This window comes from Eretmochelys imbricata, chromosome 17 (assembly GCF_965152235.1).
Source record: "Eretmochelys imbricata isolate rEreImb1 chromosome 17, rEreImb1.hap1, whole genome shotgun sequence".
Classification (NCBI taxonomy): Eukaryota; Metazoa; Chordata; order Testudines; family Cheloniidae; genus Eretmochelys; species Eretmochelys imbricata.
Window position 1 is genome coordinate 20,269,396 of NC_135588.1, and position 17,831 is coordinate 20,287,226.

General features: G+C 43.5%; 1 protein-coding gene across 1 annotated transcript; it reads left to right on the top strand.

The window, feature by feature from the left end:
- The first annotated feature begins 7,635 nt into the window (after positions 1–7,635).
- On the top strand, positions 7,636–15,943 carry LOC144276411 (schlafen family member 13-like). Its single transcript, XM_077836471.1, has 4 exons — positions 7,636–8,713; positions 9,579–9,707; positions 12,255–12,975; positions 15,139–15,943. Exons 1-4 carry the CDS (start codon positions 7,636–7,638, stop codon positions 15,941–15,943), a joined length of 2,733 nt encoding a protein of 910 aa, XP_077692597.1.
- Positions 15,944–17,831: the final 1,888 nt, after the last annotated feature.

Below are 17,831 nucleotides of genomic sequence, written 5' to 3' on the forward strand. Positions count from 1 at the left end.
TAACTACATTGTTACTTCTCTCTCTGAACTTTAAATTAAATAACCTGGTGATTACTTTAATTTAAAAAATTGCCTTTTGTGTGGATTGTCATATTGTGATAGTGTAGATCGCTTGCTCTGACTCATTGCAATCTGATTTCTTATTTTTATTTTGTGAATTGCTGTATTACTGATTGTAGCAAGGAAGAATAATACTAAAAAAAGATTGTAGAATTATATGTGGCAAATACTTTAACATCTTATCGTTATTACTATACAATTTGTTTTCTGCAATAACTAATTTGAATATATATATTTTTAATTTAGAGCACTGTGAGGCAGTATAGAGTCTGTAGTAGGTCAAATGTTTTTATTTCTGGATATAAAGAAGATTCATACAACATGCTTCATACAATATTCCACAATATGCTTCAACTACACAGAATCCACATCCCGGCTCATTAAATAAATCTTCATTTATAGGTCACAATATGTTTGTTTCTTATTCTGGTTGTTTGCCACCCCTCACAGTGAACACTCTGGCATATGGTATCTCCAGTTCTAGCCAAACATTGTCCCTGGCTTGGGCTGCTAGGCACTACTATGCTGCTAATAATATGCTCTCTATCCTTCAGACACCGAGCTCTGCACTCCGACAGGCACAGCTGCTAAGTGAAAACAGGTGAATCCAGACGTCACTTTCATGGGCTTGTGAATGTGGCAGGTCCTGGCTGAATGACCTCTCCTAATTTTCTTTTTCTTTTCTTTTTTTTTTTTTTTTGGACCCGTTTATACTCCAGAAAAAGATGTGTGTTTTAAAACATAGCAGCGAATGCCTGTTAAATCAAAGTGTTTTCAGTGTCTATTTCAGGAAAACTGACGTTTTTATCTGACCTAAGTAATCAGGACTTGCCTTTACTAGGACAAATGTGTCTTTTTAAATATATCTTAGTTAACATGTGCTAACTAACTAACTTGTGTTAAACTTCTAGTGTAGACAAGGCAAGTTTTAATCTTAACACATGTTAGCTGGTCAAGATAAACCCCAGTGAGGAGCCTCAAGTTCACTTTTTTTCCTAGTGAAGGCAAGGCCTGAATGACTTGGGTAATATACAAGGGCATGTCTACACTTGCTATTTAAAGCGGAAAAAGTCCCTTTTTTGCGCAGAAATCATGGGAGCGTCTACACTTGCCAATGACTTTTTGCAGTGAAACTCAGAAGTTTCACCGGAAAAGGAAAACCACCTCCACGAGAGGCGTACAGCTCTTACCGGGGATGCTTTTGCGGTGATGTGCAAGTGAAGACATGTTCTTCCTCTTTACACAGCTTTTAGCCTCCTGAGGATATCCCACAGTGCGTAGGTGACCACTCTGGCCAGCAGTACTGCTGCTCTGTTGCCAGGTAAACAGACATCCACCCCTACCCCTGTAAAGCCCCAGGAACTTTGAAACTCCCCTTCCTGTTTTCTTGGCAAGTGCTCACTTATCTGGCCAGGTGACGATAGCTGCTCCATGGAGCAAAGGATCCCCTGCTTGGAGCAATGCTGACCTACTGCAGCTGATCAGTGTTTGGGGAGAGGCGGCTGTGCAGGGACCCAGCTCCCAGCCCCTTCTCGCAGGACCTATCATCAAACTGGAGAGAGCTGCACTGTGGGATAGCTGCCCTGAGTATGCTGCTCTAATCAGGGATGGAAGTGCTGCTAATGTGAACACTCTCTGATGCCTGAGGAATGAAGGGAGGACACAAACCAGCGCTTTATTTTCACCGGTTCCCTATCACCAGTGAAACTTACAGCGCAAAAACTCTGCAAGTGTAGACAGACCCTAAGAGATGGTTATCCTGAAGTAGAAACTGAAAACACTTAAACTAGCAGGACATTGTCAAATAGTTGGAACACTAGCTACAGGTGGGTTGGGCTGAGGGTGTGATGAGCTTCAACAATGTGCTAAAATGTACATTTTCTTCTGCTGTTAGGAATAAATGAGACACTAAAAAAGACCTTTTGGTCAGCGGATAAATTCACTTGGCTTTCCTTGAGATAGGAAAAACCTATATTATTTCATGCCATCTGTCAAGGTTCCTTCCCCACTCTGAACTCTAGGCTACAGATGTGGGGACTTGCATGAAAGACCCCCTAAGCTTATCCGTACCAGCTTAGGTTAAAAACTTCCCCAAGGTACAAACTTTGCCTTGTCCTTGAACCTTATGCTGCCACCACCAAGCGTCTTACACAAAGATCAGGGAAAGAGCCCACTTGGAGACATCTTCCCCCAAAATATCCCCCCAAGCCCTACGCCCGCTTTCCTGGGGAAGGCTTGATAAGAATCCTCACCGATTTGTACAGGTGAACACAGACCCAAACCCTTGGATCTTAAGAACAATGAAAAATCAATCAGGTTCTTAAAAGAAGAATTTTAATTAAAGAAAACGTAAAAGAGTCCCCTCTTTAAAATCAGGATGGTAAAAACCTTACAGGGTAATCAGATTCAAAACATAGAGAATCCCTCTAGTCAAAACCTTAAGTTACAAAAAGACACAAAAACAGGAATATACATTCCATCCAGCACAGCTTATTTTACCAGCCATTAAACAAAAGGAAATCTAATGCATTTCTAGCTAGATTACTTACTAACAGTTGTAAGGCTGCATTCCTGATCTGTTCCCTGCAAAAGCATCACACAGACAGATGAACCCTTTGTTTCCCCCCCTTCCTGATTTGAAAGTATCTTGTCTCCTCATTGGTCATTTTGGTCAGGTGCCAGGAAGGTTATCGTAGCTTCTTAACCCTTTACAGGTGAAAGGGTTTTGCCTCTGGCCAGGAGGGATTTTATAGCACCGTATACAGAAAGGTGGTTACCCTTCCCTTTATATTTATGACACCATCTATTAAAAAACCTGCAATGCTGGGGGATTTCTTTCAGCACAGCAATGCGCTGACCCAGCTAAAATGGAGTTTGGTCCCATCTATGTTGGCAAGAACAAACTGGATTTTAGTGCCAGGGCCTTGTAGTGTTATAACCATAGGCGCCAACTTCTCCTGGCGCCGGTGGATGCTCGTACGCCCCCTGACCCTGCCCCAACTCCACCCCTACCCTGTCCCCATTCCAACCCCTTCACCAAAGTCCCTGCCCCAACTCCGCCCTCTCCCTGCTCCTATTGGACCCCTTCCCCAAATCCCCACCCCAGCCCCGCCTCTTCCCTGAGTGTGCTGTGTTTCCCCTCCTCCCCCCTCCCTCCCAGTGCTTGTTACGCCACAAAACAGCTGTTTTGTGGCGGCAAGCCTGGGAGGAGAAGGGGGGATGCGGCATGCTCAGAGGGGCGGCGGAGGTGAGCTGGGGAGGGTGGGGCAAGGACTGGCCTGTCTCCCAAGATTTGTGAGAGTGATGGGTCATCCTTCAGGATAGGCTGTAGATCCTTGATAATGCGTTGGAGGGGTTTAGTTGGGGGCTGAAGGTGATGGCTAGTGGCATTCTGTTATTTTCTTTGTTGGACCTGTCCTGTAGGAGGTGACTTCTGGGTACTCTTCTGGCTCTGTCAATCTGTTTCTTCACTTCAGCAGGTGGGTATTGTAGTTGTAAGAATGCTTGATAGAGATCTTGTAGGTGTTTGTCTCTGTCTGAGGGGTTGGAGCAAATGCAGTTGTATCATAGAGCTTGGCTGTAGACGATGGATCATGTGGTGTGGTCAGGGTGAAAGCTGGAGGCATGTAGGTAGGAATAGCGGTCAGTAGGTTTCCAGTATAGGGTGGTGTTTATGTGACCATCGCTTATTAGCACCGTAGTGTCCAGGAAGTGGATCTCCTGTGTGGACTGGTCCAGGCTGAGGTTGATGGTGGGATGGAAATTGTTGAAATCATGGTGGAATTCCTCAAGGGCTTCTTTTCCATGGGTCCAGATGATGAAGATGTCATCAATATAGCGCAAGTAGAGTAGGGGCGTTAGGGGACGAGAGCTGAGGAAGCGGTGTTCTAAGTCAGCCATAAAAATGTTGGCATACTGTGGGGCCAGCGGGTACCCATAGCAGTGCCGCTGATTTGAAGGTATACATTGTCCACAAATGTGAAGTAGTTATGGGTGAGGACAAAGTCACAAAGTTCAGCCACCAGGTTTGCCGTGACGTTATCGGGGATGGTGTTCCAACGCATTATCAAGGATCTACAACCTATCCTGAAGGACGACCCATCACTCTCACAAATCTTGGGAGACAGGTCAGTCCTTGCCTACAGACAGCCGCCCGTCCTGAAGCAAATACTCACCAACAACCACATACCACACAACAGAACCACTAACCCAGGAACCGATCCTTGCAACAAAGCCCGTTGCCAACTGTGCCCACATATCTATTCAGGGGACACCATCACAGGACCTAATCACATCAGCCACACTATCAGAGGCTCGTTCACCTGCACATCCACCAATGTGATATATGCCATCATGTGCCAGCAATGCCCCTCTGCCATGTACATTGGTCAAACTGGACAGTCTCTACATAAAAGAATAAATGGACACAAATCAGATGTCAAGAATTATAACATTCATAAACCAGTCAGAGAACACTTTAATCTCTCTGGTCACTCGATTACAGACATGAAAGTTGCGATATTACAACAGAAAAACTTCAAAACCAGACTCCAGTGAGAAACTGCTGAATTGGAATTCATTTGCAAATTGGATACAATCAACTTAGGCTTGAATAGAGACTGGGAGTGGCTAAGTCATTATGCAAGGTAACCTGTTTCCCCTTGTTTTTTCCTACCCCCCCCTCTCCCCCCCGTTCCTCAGACGTTCTTGTTAAACCCTGATTTATGCTGGAAATAGCCCACCTTGATTATCATACACATTGTAAGGAGAGTGATCACTTTAGATAAGCAGGAGATGTGGGGTGGGGGGGAGAGAAAACCTTTTGTAGTGGTAAACACCCATTTTTTCATGGTTTGTGTGTATAAAAACATCCTCACTGCATTTTCCACTTTTGTGCATCCGATGAAGTGAGCTGTAGCTCACGAAAGCTCATGCTCAAATAAATTGGTCAGTCTCTAAGGTGCCACAAGTCCTCCTGTTCTTTTTGCGAATACAGACTAACGGGGCTGCTACTCTGAAACCTAACTTCTAATGGGAACTGGGTGCCCAGATCTTTCTGGGAGCCTTGAAAATCCCACCCTTCACCTTCAAATACTGTACAAATTAATTAATCCTCACATCCTCCAGGTGAGGTCTGTGGTATTAGCCCCATTGTACAAATGTAAGAGTGGAGGCAAAGAGAGGTTAAGGCCTTGTCTACATGCAAAGTGGGACCAGAATAACCAGCTGGGGTTTAATTCACACCTTCAGGTGTTTCAGGGCATGTCTCTGGGGGTGGACACTCTTATAGCAGAATCACAGGGTCCCATACCAGGGGGTAGCCCTGTTAGTCTGTATCCACAATTTCCTTGGTTACAAAGAAATCAGATGAGGTTTTACAGCATCCTGTTTCTGGCTTCGGGGGGGGGGGGGTAGACCTCAGCAGTTCCTGGCCCCCTCGCCTGTCTTCCTGCTGGCAGAGCTCTTCAGGGTTAGCCCCGCGTCTGCTCGGCGCTGTGGGTCCAACTCGGCCGGTTTTGTCTCTGTCGCAGACTCCGCCCTGTCCGGTCACATCAGTAGCGCTAGGACCCAGGGCCAGAGCCGCGGGGGGGAGTGAAATGAACTGAGGCCAAGAGGAGCGTTTCCTTCAGCGCTGGGGAGGTGGGAAGTTGAGATCGGCTCCGAGAGGCGCCTTGTCTGCGTCGGCCCAGCAAACTCCGAAGAGCAGAAGAGAAGCAAGGTCAGACTCGCTTCCCCTGGGCTGGGGGGGCGGAGCGCGGCCAGCCCCCCCGGACACGGCATGTGCCCGCTGCCGTGTATAATGATCAGCCCCGCTACTGATCCCGTGCGGGATTTCCAGCCGGCATCTCCTAGGTCAGAAACCCAGGTTAGAAGGCTCCTGGGCGGCCCCCTGCTCGGGAACACTGGGGCAGGTCCTTGGAGTCAGTCTTGGATTTGTGGTGCCGAGAGCAGCAATTGTGTCTTGGTCTTTGTGGGGGGCTGATTCTCATTTACACTAGAACCACTTTACACCACCCTGGGGTTTTGCCATTGACTTCAGTGGGGCCAGGATTTCACGCAGGAGTGTAAAGTGAGGGGCCCTAGTGTGAATATCACTTACAGCCACTTTAAGGCCCTTTCACGCTGCCAAAGCGGCGTGAAGTGGCGTCCGTGTGAACGAGACTCGGACCATTCTTTGTAGTGAGGGCTGATCAGTGCTGCGCTTAAAGCTGGGGTCAAGGAGCTCCGGCTGGAAATCAGCCCCTTTCCCTTTCCCCTGGCGTTTCTCCCTCCCCCCCACAGCCAAAGCTGACATGACGTGAAACGTCTGGCACTTTGAGAGCAAGTTGCAAACATGAGAAACTGACCTGGTTACAAGGAAACAGACGGGCAGCGGGGTACTGGGGTCCTATCGTGGCGTGGTCACAGCCCTGAGCGTGAGCACTCGGCTAACATCAATTTCCTGTTTTTTTCTAAGACATTTCTTCCTGCACAGAAAAAGCCAAGATCCTTGAAAGCAAACAGTGGAGATAGTCCTGAATTGGAGAACATTCTGCACATGCATTGGGAAGCAGGGGGGATTTGCAGACTGTTGGGGGGGGGGGGCTTGTAGGGCCGAGCCCTTAAGTGTTTCAAGTAGGTTTTGGAAAAAGTGGTGAAGAAAAGGTCAGAGCTTTGCTGCAGGGGCTGTTTTGCTGGAGACAGTTGCTTGCGCTGGTGGGTTAACAGAGTTTAGAGATAGTAGCAGAGTTTTATTGTCCTTACAATGGAAACTGAGAGCACTTTAACTCCTCCCTAGATGAGCATGGGCTAAATTTCTCCAGTGGGGATTTATTTCCATGTAACGAACAGTTTGATTCCTTTCTGTGTGTTTCAGTTTTTTCTGAAACGCTCTGAAAGTGGAAGGGTAAATCCTTACTGCCTGGGAATGACTCCCAAGGAAAGCAGCAGTATGTCCCCAGAAACCCTGGATTTGTGCTGGAAATGGCCCACCTTGATTATCATACACATTGTGAGGAGAGTGATCACTTTAGATAAGCTGTTACCAACAGGAGAGTGGGTTTGTGGTGGGGGGTGAGGTGGGGAGAAAACCTGGATTTGTGCTGGAAATGGCCCACCTTGATTATCATACACATTGTGAGGAGAGTGATCACTTTAGATAAGCTATTACCAACAGGAGAGTGGGTTTGTGGGGTGGGGTGGGGTGGGGTCAGGAGAAAACCTGGATTTGTGCTGGAAATGGCCCAACTTGATTATCATACACATTGTAAGGAGAGTGATCACTTTAGATAAGCTATTACCAGCAGGAGAGTGGGGTGGGGGGAGAGAGAACCTTTTGTAGTGGTAAACACCCATTTTTTCATGGTTTGTGTGTATAAAAAGATCTTTTGTACTTTCCAAAGTATGCATCCGATGAAGTGAGCCGTAGCTCACGAAAACTTATGCTCAAATAAATTGGTTAGTCTCTAAGGTGCCACAAGTCCTCCTTTTCTTTTTGCGAATAGAGACTAACACGGCTGCTACTCTGAAACCTGCCACTTTGTTCTGTGTAATGTTTTAAGGGAGACCTGTTGCTTTCATTGTTTCAGGAACACGATGACCATGGAGGAGAGCCCTCTCTGTGTTGATTGGTTCACAGACTATCCGGATGCGGTTTTAAAAGTGGGAAAAGTGACTTTTGGCGAGAAATCCAGGAAGAAGATGACAGATTGCAATCTGAGAAGGAAACAAGTTGGTAACATTTCCCGAGCAGCATGTGCATTTCTGAATTCAGGAGGAGGAGTGATAAAGGCAGAGGTTGATAATAAGGACTACAATTATGAAGAACATGGGATTGGACAGGATATAGAAAAAGCCCTTACAGAACTTACTCCATCTAAAATGTCTCGAAAATACTTTGATTTTGAATATATGCGGGAAAACAACTGTGTGTTAATTTTTGTGAAGTCATGGAGCAGTGACGGCTCATCTTCACCCCGTATTTGCAGCCTAAGGACAGGCTTGTGCCAAAGATCTCTGACTCGAACTGACAGCATGAGTCCTACTGAAGCAGTGCAATTTCTCAAAGAGAAGGAAGTTTCTGCCAGGAGAAAACGTGGTGAGGGGACAGGACCAAGAGCTAAGAAAGCTCTGCTAAGTGACGTTCAGCAGGAACAAAACCTGTATATATCTGCTGAAAGATTTTATCAAAGAGACGGTCTCTGCTTTGGGGAGAAACTAAATTTCACGGAGTCGACGCATGTTGAATTTAAGAATTTTACAACAAAGAACATTTTGAAATACATGAAAGAGATCCTGCCAAATTACATCTCTGCCTTTGCAAACACACAAGGAGGATTTTTATTTATTGGAGTGGATGATAACGGGACAGTTGTTGGATGTAGGAATGACAAAGTAAATATCAGTGAATTAAAAGAAGTAATAGAACATGTTAAGGGGAAATTACCCATTTCACATTTCTGCAGTTCTCTGCCTGGAGTGAACTTAGAATGCAAAATGCTGGAGGTGTATGACAAAGATCAAAACTTGTATGGTTATGTCTGTGCTGTGAGAATCCAGCCGTTTTGTTGTGTTGTGTTTTCGGAGACTCCGGACTCATGGACTGTGAAGGGCAATGACATCATGAGGATGACAGCCAACGAATGGACATCCTTGATGATGGCAACTGACCCAGGTCAACATGAAAAAAAAATCAAAATTTGTAGTTTATTTTTCCATATTAGCGCTAACGTCAGTATTTCTAGCATGGCGGTGCCATTGGTGATGTGATAAGTGGTCTTAAGTCACTGGTTGGTACCCCAGACTCTTACAAGGTTATAGGGACTTCTGTCTGTAATTTTATTACCGTACTTGCTATTATAAGTTATGAGTAGCTTTCTGCTCTTTTGGTCAGATGCAAACAGCACTCGCCTATAATCTTTGGTTTCTGCGGCACCCAATAACCAGTCCGCACCAACTGTGCCAACCCAAATCCTGCAAAATCATCTACATGAGCTTTGACAATACAAGCCAAGCTTGAGGGTCATCAATTTTTAATCTAATCATAAATAGTGGAAACCTTATTTGACCTCCAACTTTTCATTCATTAGCATGCACCAAAAACTGGGGATACTTATCCCAGGGTAATCCAAGAAATAATTACAGATGAAAACAACAGGACCAAGATCCAATATCATGGTCCTGATTTATGCCTTTTCCTTAACCCTTTCCTCCCTTGACGATTGCCGCAGGAATGGAGGGACCCAATTCTTTGCAACCGAAAACCCACTGCATACTCCCAACTTGTGGCAATAAGATTCTACCCTTTCTGCCACCTGAAGGGGGACACACTGCAGCTGTGAATGGGTTCCCAGATAAGCACCTCCAGTTAAATTAATTAACCTCATCTCATTTGAAGTTTCGACAGGGTGCATATGCTGCACCAGTTCATTTACAATGGAAAAACCAAATCAATTCTGTGCATACAGAGTAAAATTCTTTATGGTGGTGAAGAGGTGCAGTAATAGTGTATTAACATGAGCTTTAATTTATGTTTCTAGAGATTTCAGATTTGTGTGAAGCTTTCAGGGCTGAGCTGAGTGTGTCATGTGCACCCCCACTTACCAAAACAGTGTTTTCCAACAAAGGCCTTGCTTGTCTGCGTGATCTGCAAGAATCTCTATTTCCAGGTATGCTTTTGTAGTTTAATTCTGGTTTACGTATTTTGACATGATTGAAGATTTCAGTTTAGAACGAATGTTAAAATGTAGTAGGTTTCAGAGTAACAGCCGTGTTAGTCTGTATTCGCAAAAAGAAAAGGAGGACTTTAAGTGGCACCTTAGAGACTAACCAATTTATTTGAGCATAAGTTTTCGTGAGCTACAGCTCACTTCAAAATGTAGTAGGAAATTACTTATTCCCCGTTTGCCTCACGTTGTTTTCAAATAATTATGAGGACTACAAGCATGGGACAGCATGCACTAACAGATTGTATGAACTGGTTGAAACAGACCAGCTGGTAGGTCTTCATATTGACCTCTCTGAATCCTCCTTGTTCCCTGGACACTGCACTCCCACACTTACTACATGTATACAAATGTATGATCATAGAAGAGTAGGACTGAAGGGACCTCGAAAGGTCCAGTCCCCTGCACTCAAGGCAAGGACAAGTGATTTTCAAGTGATCCTATGTGATATTTAATTCTTATTTCAATGTTTTTCACCTAAGAAAGCTGTGAGTACGATAGCATTACTGTATGTTAAATAAGTATCCTGACGTATGTGTTTATGTTCTTCAATATTAAAATGTGAATTTGCTGGAGTTTTATGGAGGGATTTTCAAAAGCGCATAGGATTGGCCTAACTTTGCTCTCATAGAAGTCAGTGGTAAATTTCCATTAAATTCAATGAGGGTAGAGTTAAACTAAGGCTGAGTGCTTTTGAAAATCCTACCCATAATATTTACATTTTGGTTGGGTTTGCTGGATTTCCTTAAAATATAATTTGTGTGAAATTCTGCTTAAACTGGTCAAAGTGGAGTTTTCTTACAAATATATTCAGTATTTGTTACAATTTACGCCCTTTTTTGGAAATGAATCATTCCTGAATCTTTTCTGATTTCTATGAATAGTCGTGAAACTGAACCTGTTCTCCAAATTGGTAAGACTAGGATGTGTGGGAAAAGTTCCTGTTAACTATTCACTATTCAGTCTCTGTTGTTCCTGATCTACAATATGTCCCATGTTATAGGTTTTGCTCCAAGACTGGAGGATCAAAGGATTTTAAACAAGAGAATAGGGAATAATTAATAATTAGCAAGCTTTTGTTACAGATTGATAGATCAACTATTTGTCTCAATATTTGAGAGGAATTTAGCATTGTCGAGCGCTTTTCTGAATAATCGCATGGCTGTCAGACTGTTTGCGAACACAGATGGGGACTTCAATGAATAGCAATGAACTGAACTTGGCCTGTTTGTTTAGGAATATTTTTCTATTATTATTCCAGCTGTGTTCAATTCATTAGTAATATTAAATGGCATTTTATATTTTAAACATAATAATGTCTGATAAAATTAAGCTTTTTAAAAAAAAAGCCAAAATTCATCAAATTTTTGCTTTGTTTGGGAATCATTTTCAAACCAGTCCTGTTAGATATGAGAGGTTTCAGTGTTCATAATTGTTTAATGAAACATATACTCTCTGCAATTTGTGGGTTCTTCACAATATCGCTGATGTATATTTAATATTTGGGCTGTGACATGGGTCACCCAAATAATATGGCTTGATCTAATGAAAAGAATGAGGAGGAAATCAAACAATTCATTGGGACTTTGTAGGGGAAGGTGGACTAGCTGAGGAGGGGGTATTTCCTAGAGATAATCAGGTCTAGATATTTGCCAGTTGTAGAACACTTTAAGTGTGCGGCTGTGCAAAACCGAAATGCAGGAAATGCAGTTATATAAAACACATTCTCTCTGCTTCCCCAGATATACCACACAGAACTCACCAAGTCAAAGTCCTTTACCTCACTATCACAAATAGAGTAATACTTTGTAATGCGGACAAACTCCAAAGGTTGAATACTCATATCGCTAAACTTTTTGACAAATGCCATAAGGGAAAGTTGCAGTTTAAAAAACCTCAAAACAAAAAAACTAAAATATGGAATGCCAGTAATTCTTAATTAAGATTCCCTTTAAACATATGGAAAATAAGCAAAATACACAGTTTAGGTCACACAAATTCTCACTTCTCTTCCTCTGTGATCTTCTACTTCTGCCAATATTTCATTTTCATCATAAAATTTTCTTGAATGAGTTTCTGGTTTCATTTTTTCTAAAGTGGAAAGGCAAACTGTTTCGTACAGTGTGCATGTGAAACATAGTCAATATAGACACAGGTCTCCAACAGTAAATTAATAAGGAAAAAATGGTTTTGTATTCAGGTCTGGTTGATTTCATCTAATTAAAAAGTAATAACCTAGTGCCCTCAAATCTGGGAAATACACAGTTAAGGAAAGGTGAAATAATTCCTTTCAATGTCAGAAATATTTCAATATTTTCCAGCACTTTTACTTTTCATAATACTCCTTTCAATTGTGCTAACTAATGAATTGCAATATATTTTCAACCATAAATTCAGTTGGAATAGCTTTTTAAATGGCCTTGTAGAGCTTTTGAAAAAAGAGAATAATCATACAAATATATATTTTTTTCTAATTCTCTCAATTTCTAGTAAATGGTAATGGGATAACATACAAACCAGACAACCTCAGCAAAGAGCTGTTCTCAGAGTATCCAGGGCTGGAGGATTTAATGAACGAGCAAATGGAAGAGCTGCAATATTCTCAGGGACTACTGATATTTGCAAGAAGCTGGGCTGTTGCTGTTGGATTGCCAGAGAATCAGCATGTTGTCTGTGATGCTCTCTTAATAGCCGCAGGCAAATACCCAACGCTGTACACCGTCACGGAGGATTATTCCATGGTTGGGTTTGAATATTCAAAACATATTGCTTGTACGTTAAAGAAGAAACTGGTAAATGATGGGGGATACACTCAGAAAGTGTGTGTGATTCCCCGTCTCCTACACCTTGGAATCAACAGAGAGCTAAATAATGACTCACATGTACAAGTCAAGCATCCCCTTTCCTATGTCCTCTTGCCCAATGACATGCCAGACTTACTTCACTCACTTGTGATAATCTTGTTGAGTTTTAGATCCTTCTTAAGTGACATGCTTGGCTGTGAATTTTTCAACCTTCTCACCGTTAAACAGTATGAGATACTAACAATGAATCTTCACAAATTCAAGAAGCTGTTTATCTATGGCCTGCCAGGAACGGGGAAGACAGTTGTAGCCCTGAATATCATAGAGAGGATAAAGAACGTGTTCCACTGCAAATCTGATGAGATTCTGTACATTTGTGAGTACCAGCCTCTGACAGCAATTGTGAAGTAAGTATTGTGTAGCTAATTCAAAACCCTGTGCTGTTAAATCATATCAAATGCCAGAGGGACGATGGGGAAATATGTATAATGCAGGAAAAAAAGTCTTTTTAAAGACTGAGAAACATTTTTTGCCAGTCAATAAAGAAATGGACCACTGTTCTCTAAGGCCTTGTCTACAAACAAGCCCTCAACTCATAATTTTCTGGCTCTACTAAGTAGGGTTAAACAAATCAGTGGTAAAGTGGAGTATTATCAATCGGAAGTTTTCCAGTGCTGAGATGATGCCATAAGTAAGAGGGTAGTTTGCATGTTATAGGACAGAATGGGCAGGGATTAATGGTATTTGGGAGGCCTTTTTTGACAAACCATCTTAAAACAATTTGGGTGAGATTCACCCCTCGATGGGAAAATTGCACTTCTGTGAGCCACCTAACCCCCTGCACCCAGAGGGTATTCACCTCTAGGGGACATCGGGCAGGGTTTCTGTTCCTCTCCTCTCTTGAGGGTGAATGTGGGGAAGGTCAGCTTTGGTTTCTGCCAGATGCTTTATGGAGCCTTCTTCACATTCTATCTGCCTTCCTCACATTCTACCTCTCCACCATATCCCTCCCTTGGTCCTAATGTCTGTCCCATCTCTGTTTTCTCTACCAGTCTCTCTTTACCCGGAGCTATTCCATTCTTCCCCCCATGCTACCATTGCTTCTAGCCCTCTGCCCCAACCAGCAGCCCCCTCTTCCTCAATTCTTCCTGTCGCCTCTGCTCCCTACTCCCTTCCCCAGCACTGAGGTCTTGTCCCACCCCTCAAAACTGTTTTGCCTCCATCCCCAGCCTCCCTTCAAGTCCTGTCTCTGCTGTCCAAACACACCCATGTTCTGCTGCTGCTCAGGGTAAGGAGGTGGCTGGTGAATCAGCTGGGAATTGCTTTCTGCTCCTCGCTGTCGGCCAGGAGGGGAAGGGTGCCACTGATGGAGAAGGCGGCAGAGCTGCCTTCACCGGACTGGGCATGACAGTTTGTTTCATAGTTTGCTCACGTGGACTCATTCACCCCAGGAGTCAAGATTGATTCCTGTGGCCAGCCAGGTGGCGTTCCACTCTTCAGACCCCGAGCGGGGGGGTCCAGTTGAACCGCTTCCCAGCCAACCTGTGCACAGTGACCCACGTCAAATCCTGAAATCATTTATGCACTGAAAGAGACCCTCGTTATAATGGCCATAGTCACATTTACGCTAAGGCTAGAACTGTGTAAAGGGGCCTTAATGTAAATGAGAATAAGGCTCATATTGAATGAGATCCAAAGTACGTTTGTAATCTATGTAAGCAATTTTTATGTATCTATATATGATCTATATATATATATATAGTCATTATCTGAGTGTATGAACTGTAAAGGTAATAGAACAATTATGCAAATCACCTTAATTGGCTGTTGCAGCCCCTTATAATGCTTGCTTGTTTTCTGTAATATCTTTTTGTGTAGGGTCTATAATGATTTTAAGCAGTGGAGTAACAAACTATAAATTAACAAATTGTGGGGGACTACACAACATAACATCCTTCAGACAATCTGCATGAGCTGCCTCCCAATGATTATAATACATTTTTGGGTACCCTTTTACTAAGTGTTTTATAAAATATTTTAGAAGTACATTAACATACTTCTATTGTTGTTATGTCAGATACGTGCACTTTTTGGGTGGGTAAAAGCTCATAGAATCATAGAATATCAGGGTTGGAAGGGACCTCAGGAGGGCATCTAGTCCAACCCCCTGCTCAAAGCAGGACCAATCCCCAATTTTTGGCCCAGATCCCTAAATGGCCCCCTCAAGGATTGAACTCACAACCCTGGGTTTAACAGGCCAATGCTCAAACCGCTGAAATGCTTCCTCTACTGCTTTTGTGCACATTATGTAACACATCGGAGGTGTGCTGTTTCTGATGTAACTCATCAATTACCTACATGCTTTCGGTGTTGAATGTGTGTTGCCCTTTGTAAATGTGGGTTTTTTTAAATAATCAGAAGTGAAATCTTAAAAGCAAAAAGTTTGCAAGCTTGTTCATAGCCAGAAAGAGGTGATTTGATACACTTGTCACTCCTCTAAATTGGATCAGCTGCACAGACCAACAGAAAATTCACACTAATCATGTCAAATGTCTTCTTTTATTTTGTAGAAGGAGAAACATTTGCCGGCCTGTGACCCGAGTTGCCTTCTTAAAGGGGAATTATCAATCAGTGAAGCACATAGTAATTGATGAGGCCCAGAATTTCCGGTCAGAGGATGGCGATTGGTACAGCAAAGCTCAGTGCATCACCCAAGGACATGGTCATTGCGAACCTGGTGTTCTCTGGATCTTCTTGGACTATTTACAAACAAGTCACCCATTTCCGTGCGGTCTTCCACATCCATCAGAACAATATCCTCAGGAATGGTTAACTATAGGGGTCCGGAATGCCACCCAGATATACAATACCATGGAACAAGAGATGCAAAATATTGTAAAATATCCACAAATTGATATTCCTTTTGAGCGGTTAAGAATGCTGCTCAATGAAGCTGTATGTGGCCATCCCCTGCCAGGTGTTTGTAGGGTAGAAGAAAACTTGGAGGAGGAGGAAATAGCGACATATGTGGTTGATACTTGTCGCCAATATTTCCGAAGTGGTTACTCCGGGAAAGACATTGCTATCCTGTGCAACACAATGAAAGAGAAGGATAGGTATCAGTGCATATTACAACCCAAAATGAAAGCGACGATGAGAAATTTCAAACTGGACGCATGTTTCACAACGGCAGACAATGTGCTGGGTCATGGCATTGTTCTCGACAGCATCCGCCGCTTTTCTGGCCTGGAGAGAAACATCGTATTTGGGATCAACCCAGTCCCTGTCCCTACACAGAATGCGATTTCCGAAAATCTTAAACTCTGTGTGGCATCCAGAGCTAATTTACAACTTCATTTGCTGTATGAAAGGTAATGCTTGAAAGTGTCCTGGTGGTTCCCTCGGGATCTGTTTAATAACCCGTGATAGTCATGTCGCTTTTGTGGTTTTTCACCCACAATTCAGACCTAAATACAAATCTCACCATGGGTGAAATTTTACCTTAGAGGGCTCCCATCTCACAGGCTAATAAACTACATGAGACCTGGTGAGGCCTGGCGGTCTTAAAAAGCCAGTCCGTAAAATAAACCAAAGGAGCTACATGGGATATAGTGAGAATGGTCCACTTGAAGCTAATCAGTCCTTCCTGCTAATGTTTCAAGAGTGGTCTCTGATCTTCAGGTTTCCAAGATGCACCACTGTGATCCACAAAACTCTGGCTTGGCTAAAACCTGTAGGGGCCTAAATTCACTTTAGGGGCCTAACTTTCCGCTGTGCAAATTCCCTAGCTGTTTAAATTTCAGATGCTGGGGCATGTGTACTGCTCCCTCCCTCTAGGAGCCCAGGCACTTGTCTCACCTAAGCCCAGAGCGATTCACGAACCAGGGGAAGACTAAGTTTTGTGCAGGAGGTGTTATGCAGACAAAACTACACAAGATCGTTTTAGGGGACAAAGCAAAGATGCCACGTTTATTATGATAACAATTTGATCTATAACCACTAGCTAATACATAATACTTACACACACACACATCAGATGTTCTGCAGCAGCTGGATAGTTACCAGTCCTGAACGTAGCTTGAGTTCGTGGCTTGATTCCGCAGCTTGGGATCGTGGTGGCTAACTGGCCAGGAAAACTGGACACGAGGAAGGGCTGGGTCTCTGTCAGGCGCGCACTGATGCCGCTCAAGGTTGGCAGCAGAACGTTACCCAAAGTCTTCCATCTCACCCATCTTTTTTATAGGTTTTTTAGTCTGAATCCAGAGTCTATAGGTCTTGCTGTGTGAGGCTGCCCTGGGTTCGGTGTGATTGATCACCCGTCAATTGCAGATGTGACTTTCAGCCTCGGTCCTGGCTTTGATCTTCCTTCTATTGTACCTTTGTTCTTTTCTTTTTAGGGTGGACTCTTCTTACTTTGTTAGGGCTGTTGTCTGCGTCTTCAGCCATTGGTATTTGAACTTTATTTCACCAGGACAGGCTGGTGCTAGAGGTTGATTCCATCATCCATACATACCTCATTCACACATCTAAACTAAACTAACAAGATTACAGCAGGGTTTTGCAAAAATGAAGGTTGCAGCAAGCTTTTACAAAATGGAGTGATCATTTTAAAATGGAGTTTGGGACAAGTTAAAATGGAGTTTGAGTTACAATATGGACAAGTGTAAGGAATGGCAAACAGTGAACAGAAGTTACAATGTTGAAGCAGTGTAAGTTTCAGCATTTCAGCAACAATTGTATTGAAAGTGAAATTTACAAGGGCAGCTGCCTGTACAGCTGTGGCTCTTAACAAGCAGCTTAATTGTCAATTAGTCAGTTATTGGGGTACCCGGTTTTATGAATGAATGAAGTTTAATTCATAAAACTTTACTTATGAAGTTATATTAATAAAGTGAACAATTACAAACAATTTCATTTATTAGTTCTACGGAGGTGGTTCGGTAGGTATACTCAGAGGCTGCTTACCGCATTGGGTCCCATTCAAAACTGGCCGGAGAAGGAGATGGTGGTGATGCCCACCTCAGAACTTTCAGTCCAGGGGTTCGAGCACTCCCCTGGGGCGTGGCAGGCCTAGGTTCAGTTCCCTCCTCTCTGCCAGAGGGGTCTCACACCTCTGAGGAGGGCGCTGTAACCCCTGAGCTAGGGGGCACATTCTGATGTGTGGTTCCCTCAGTCTCTCCTGAGGAAGCTATGGATAAATAATAGTGATTAGAGCAGGCAGCTAGACCCAGGGTCTCCCGTGCCTCAGGTGAGTGCTCTAACC

Excerpts from the sequence above, each read along its gene's own strand:
- LOC144276411 (XM_077836471.1), top strand. The coding sequence starts at position 7,636 with ATGACCATGGAGGAGAGCCCTCTCTGTGTTGATTGGTTCACAGACTAT. Across the intron at positions 9,708-12,254 it reads GCAAGAATCTCTATTTCCAG|TAAATGGTAATGGGATAACA; the intron begins GTATGCTTTTGT and ends CTCAATTTCTAG. Across the intron at positions 12,976-15,138 it reads CCTCTGACAGCAATTGTGAA|AAGGAGAAACATTTGCCGGC; the intron begins GTAAGTATTGTG and ends TTTATTTTGTAG.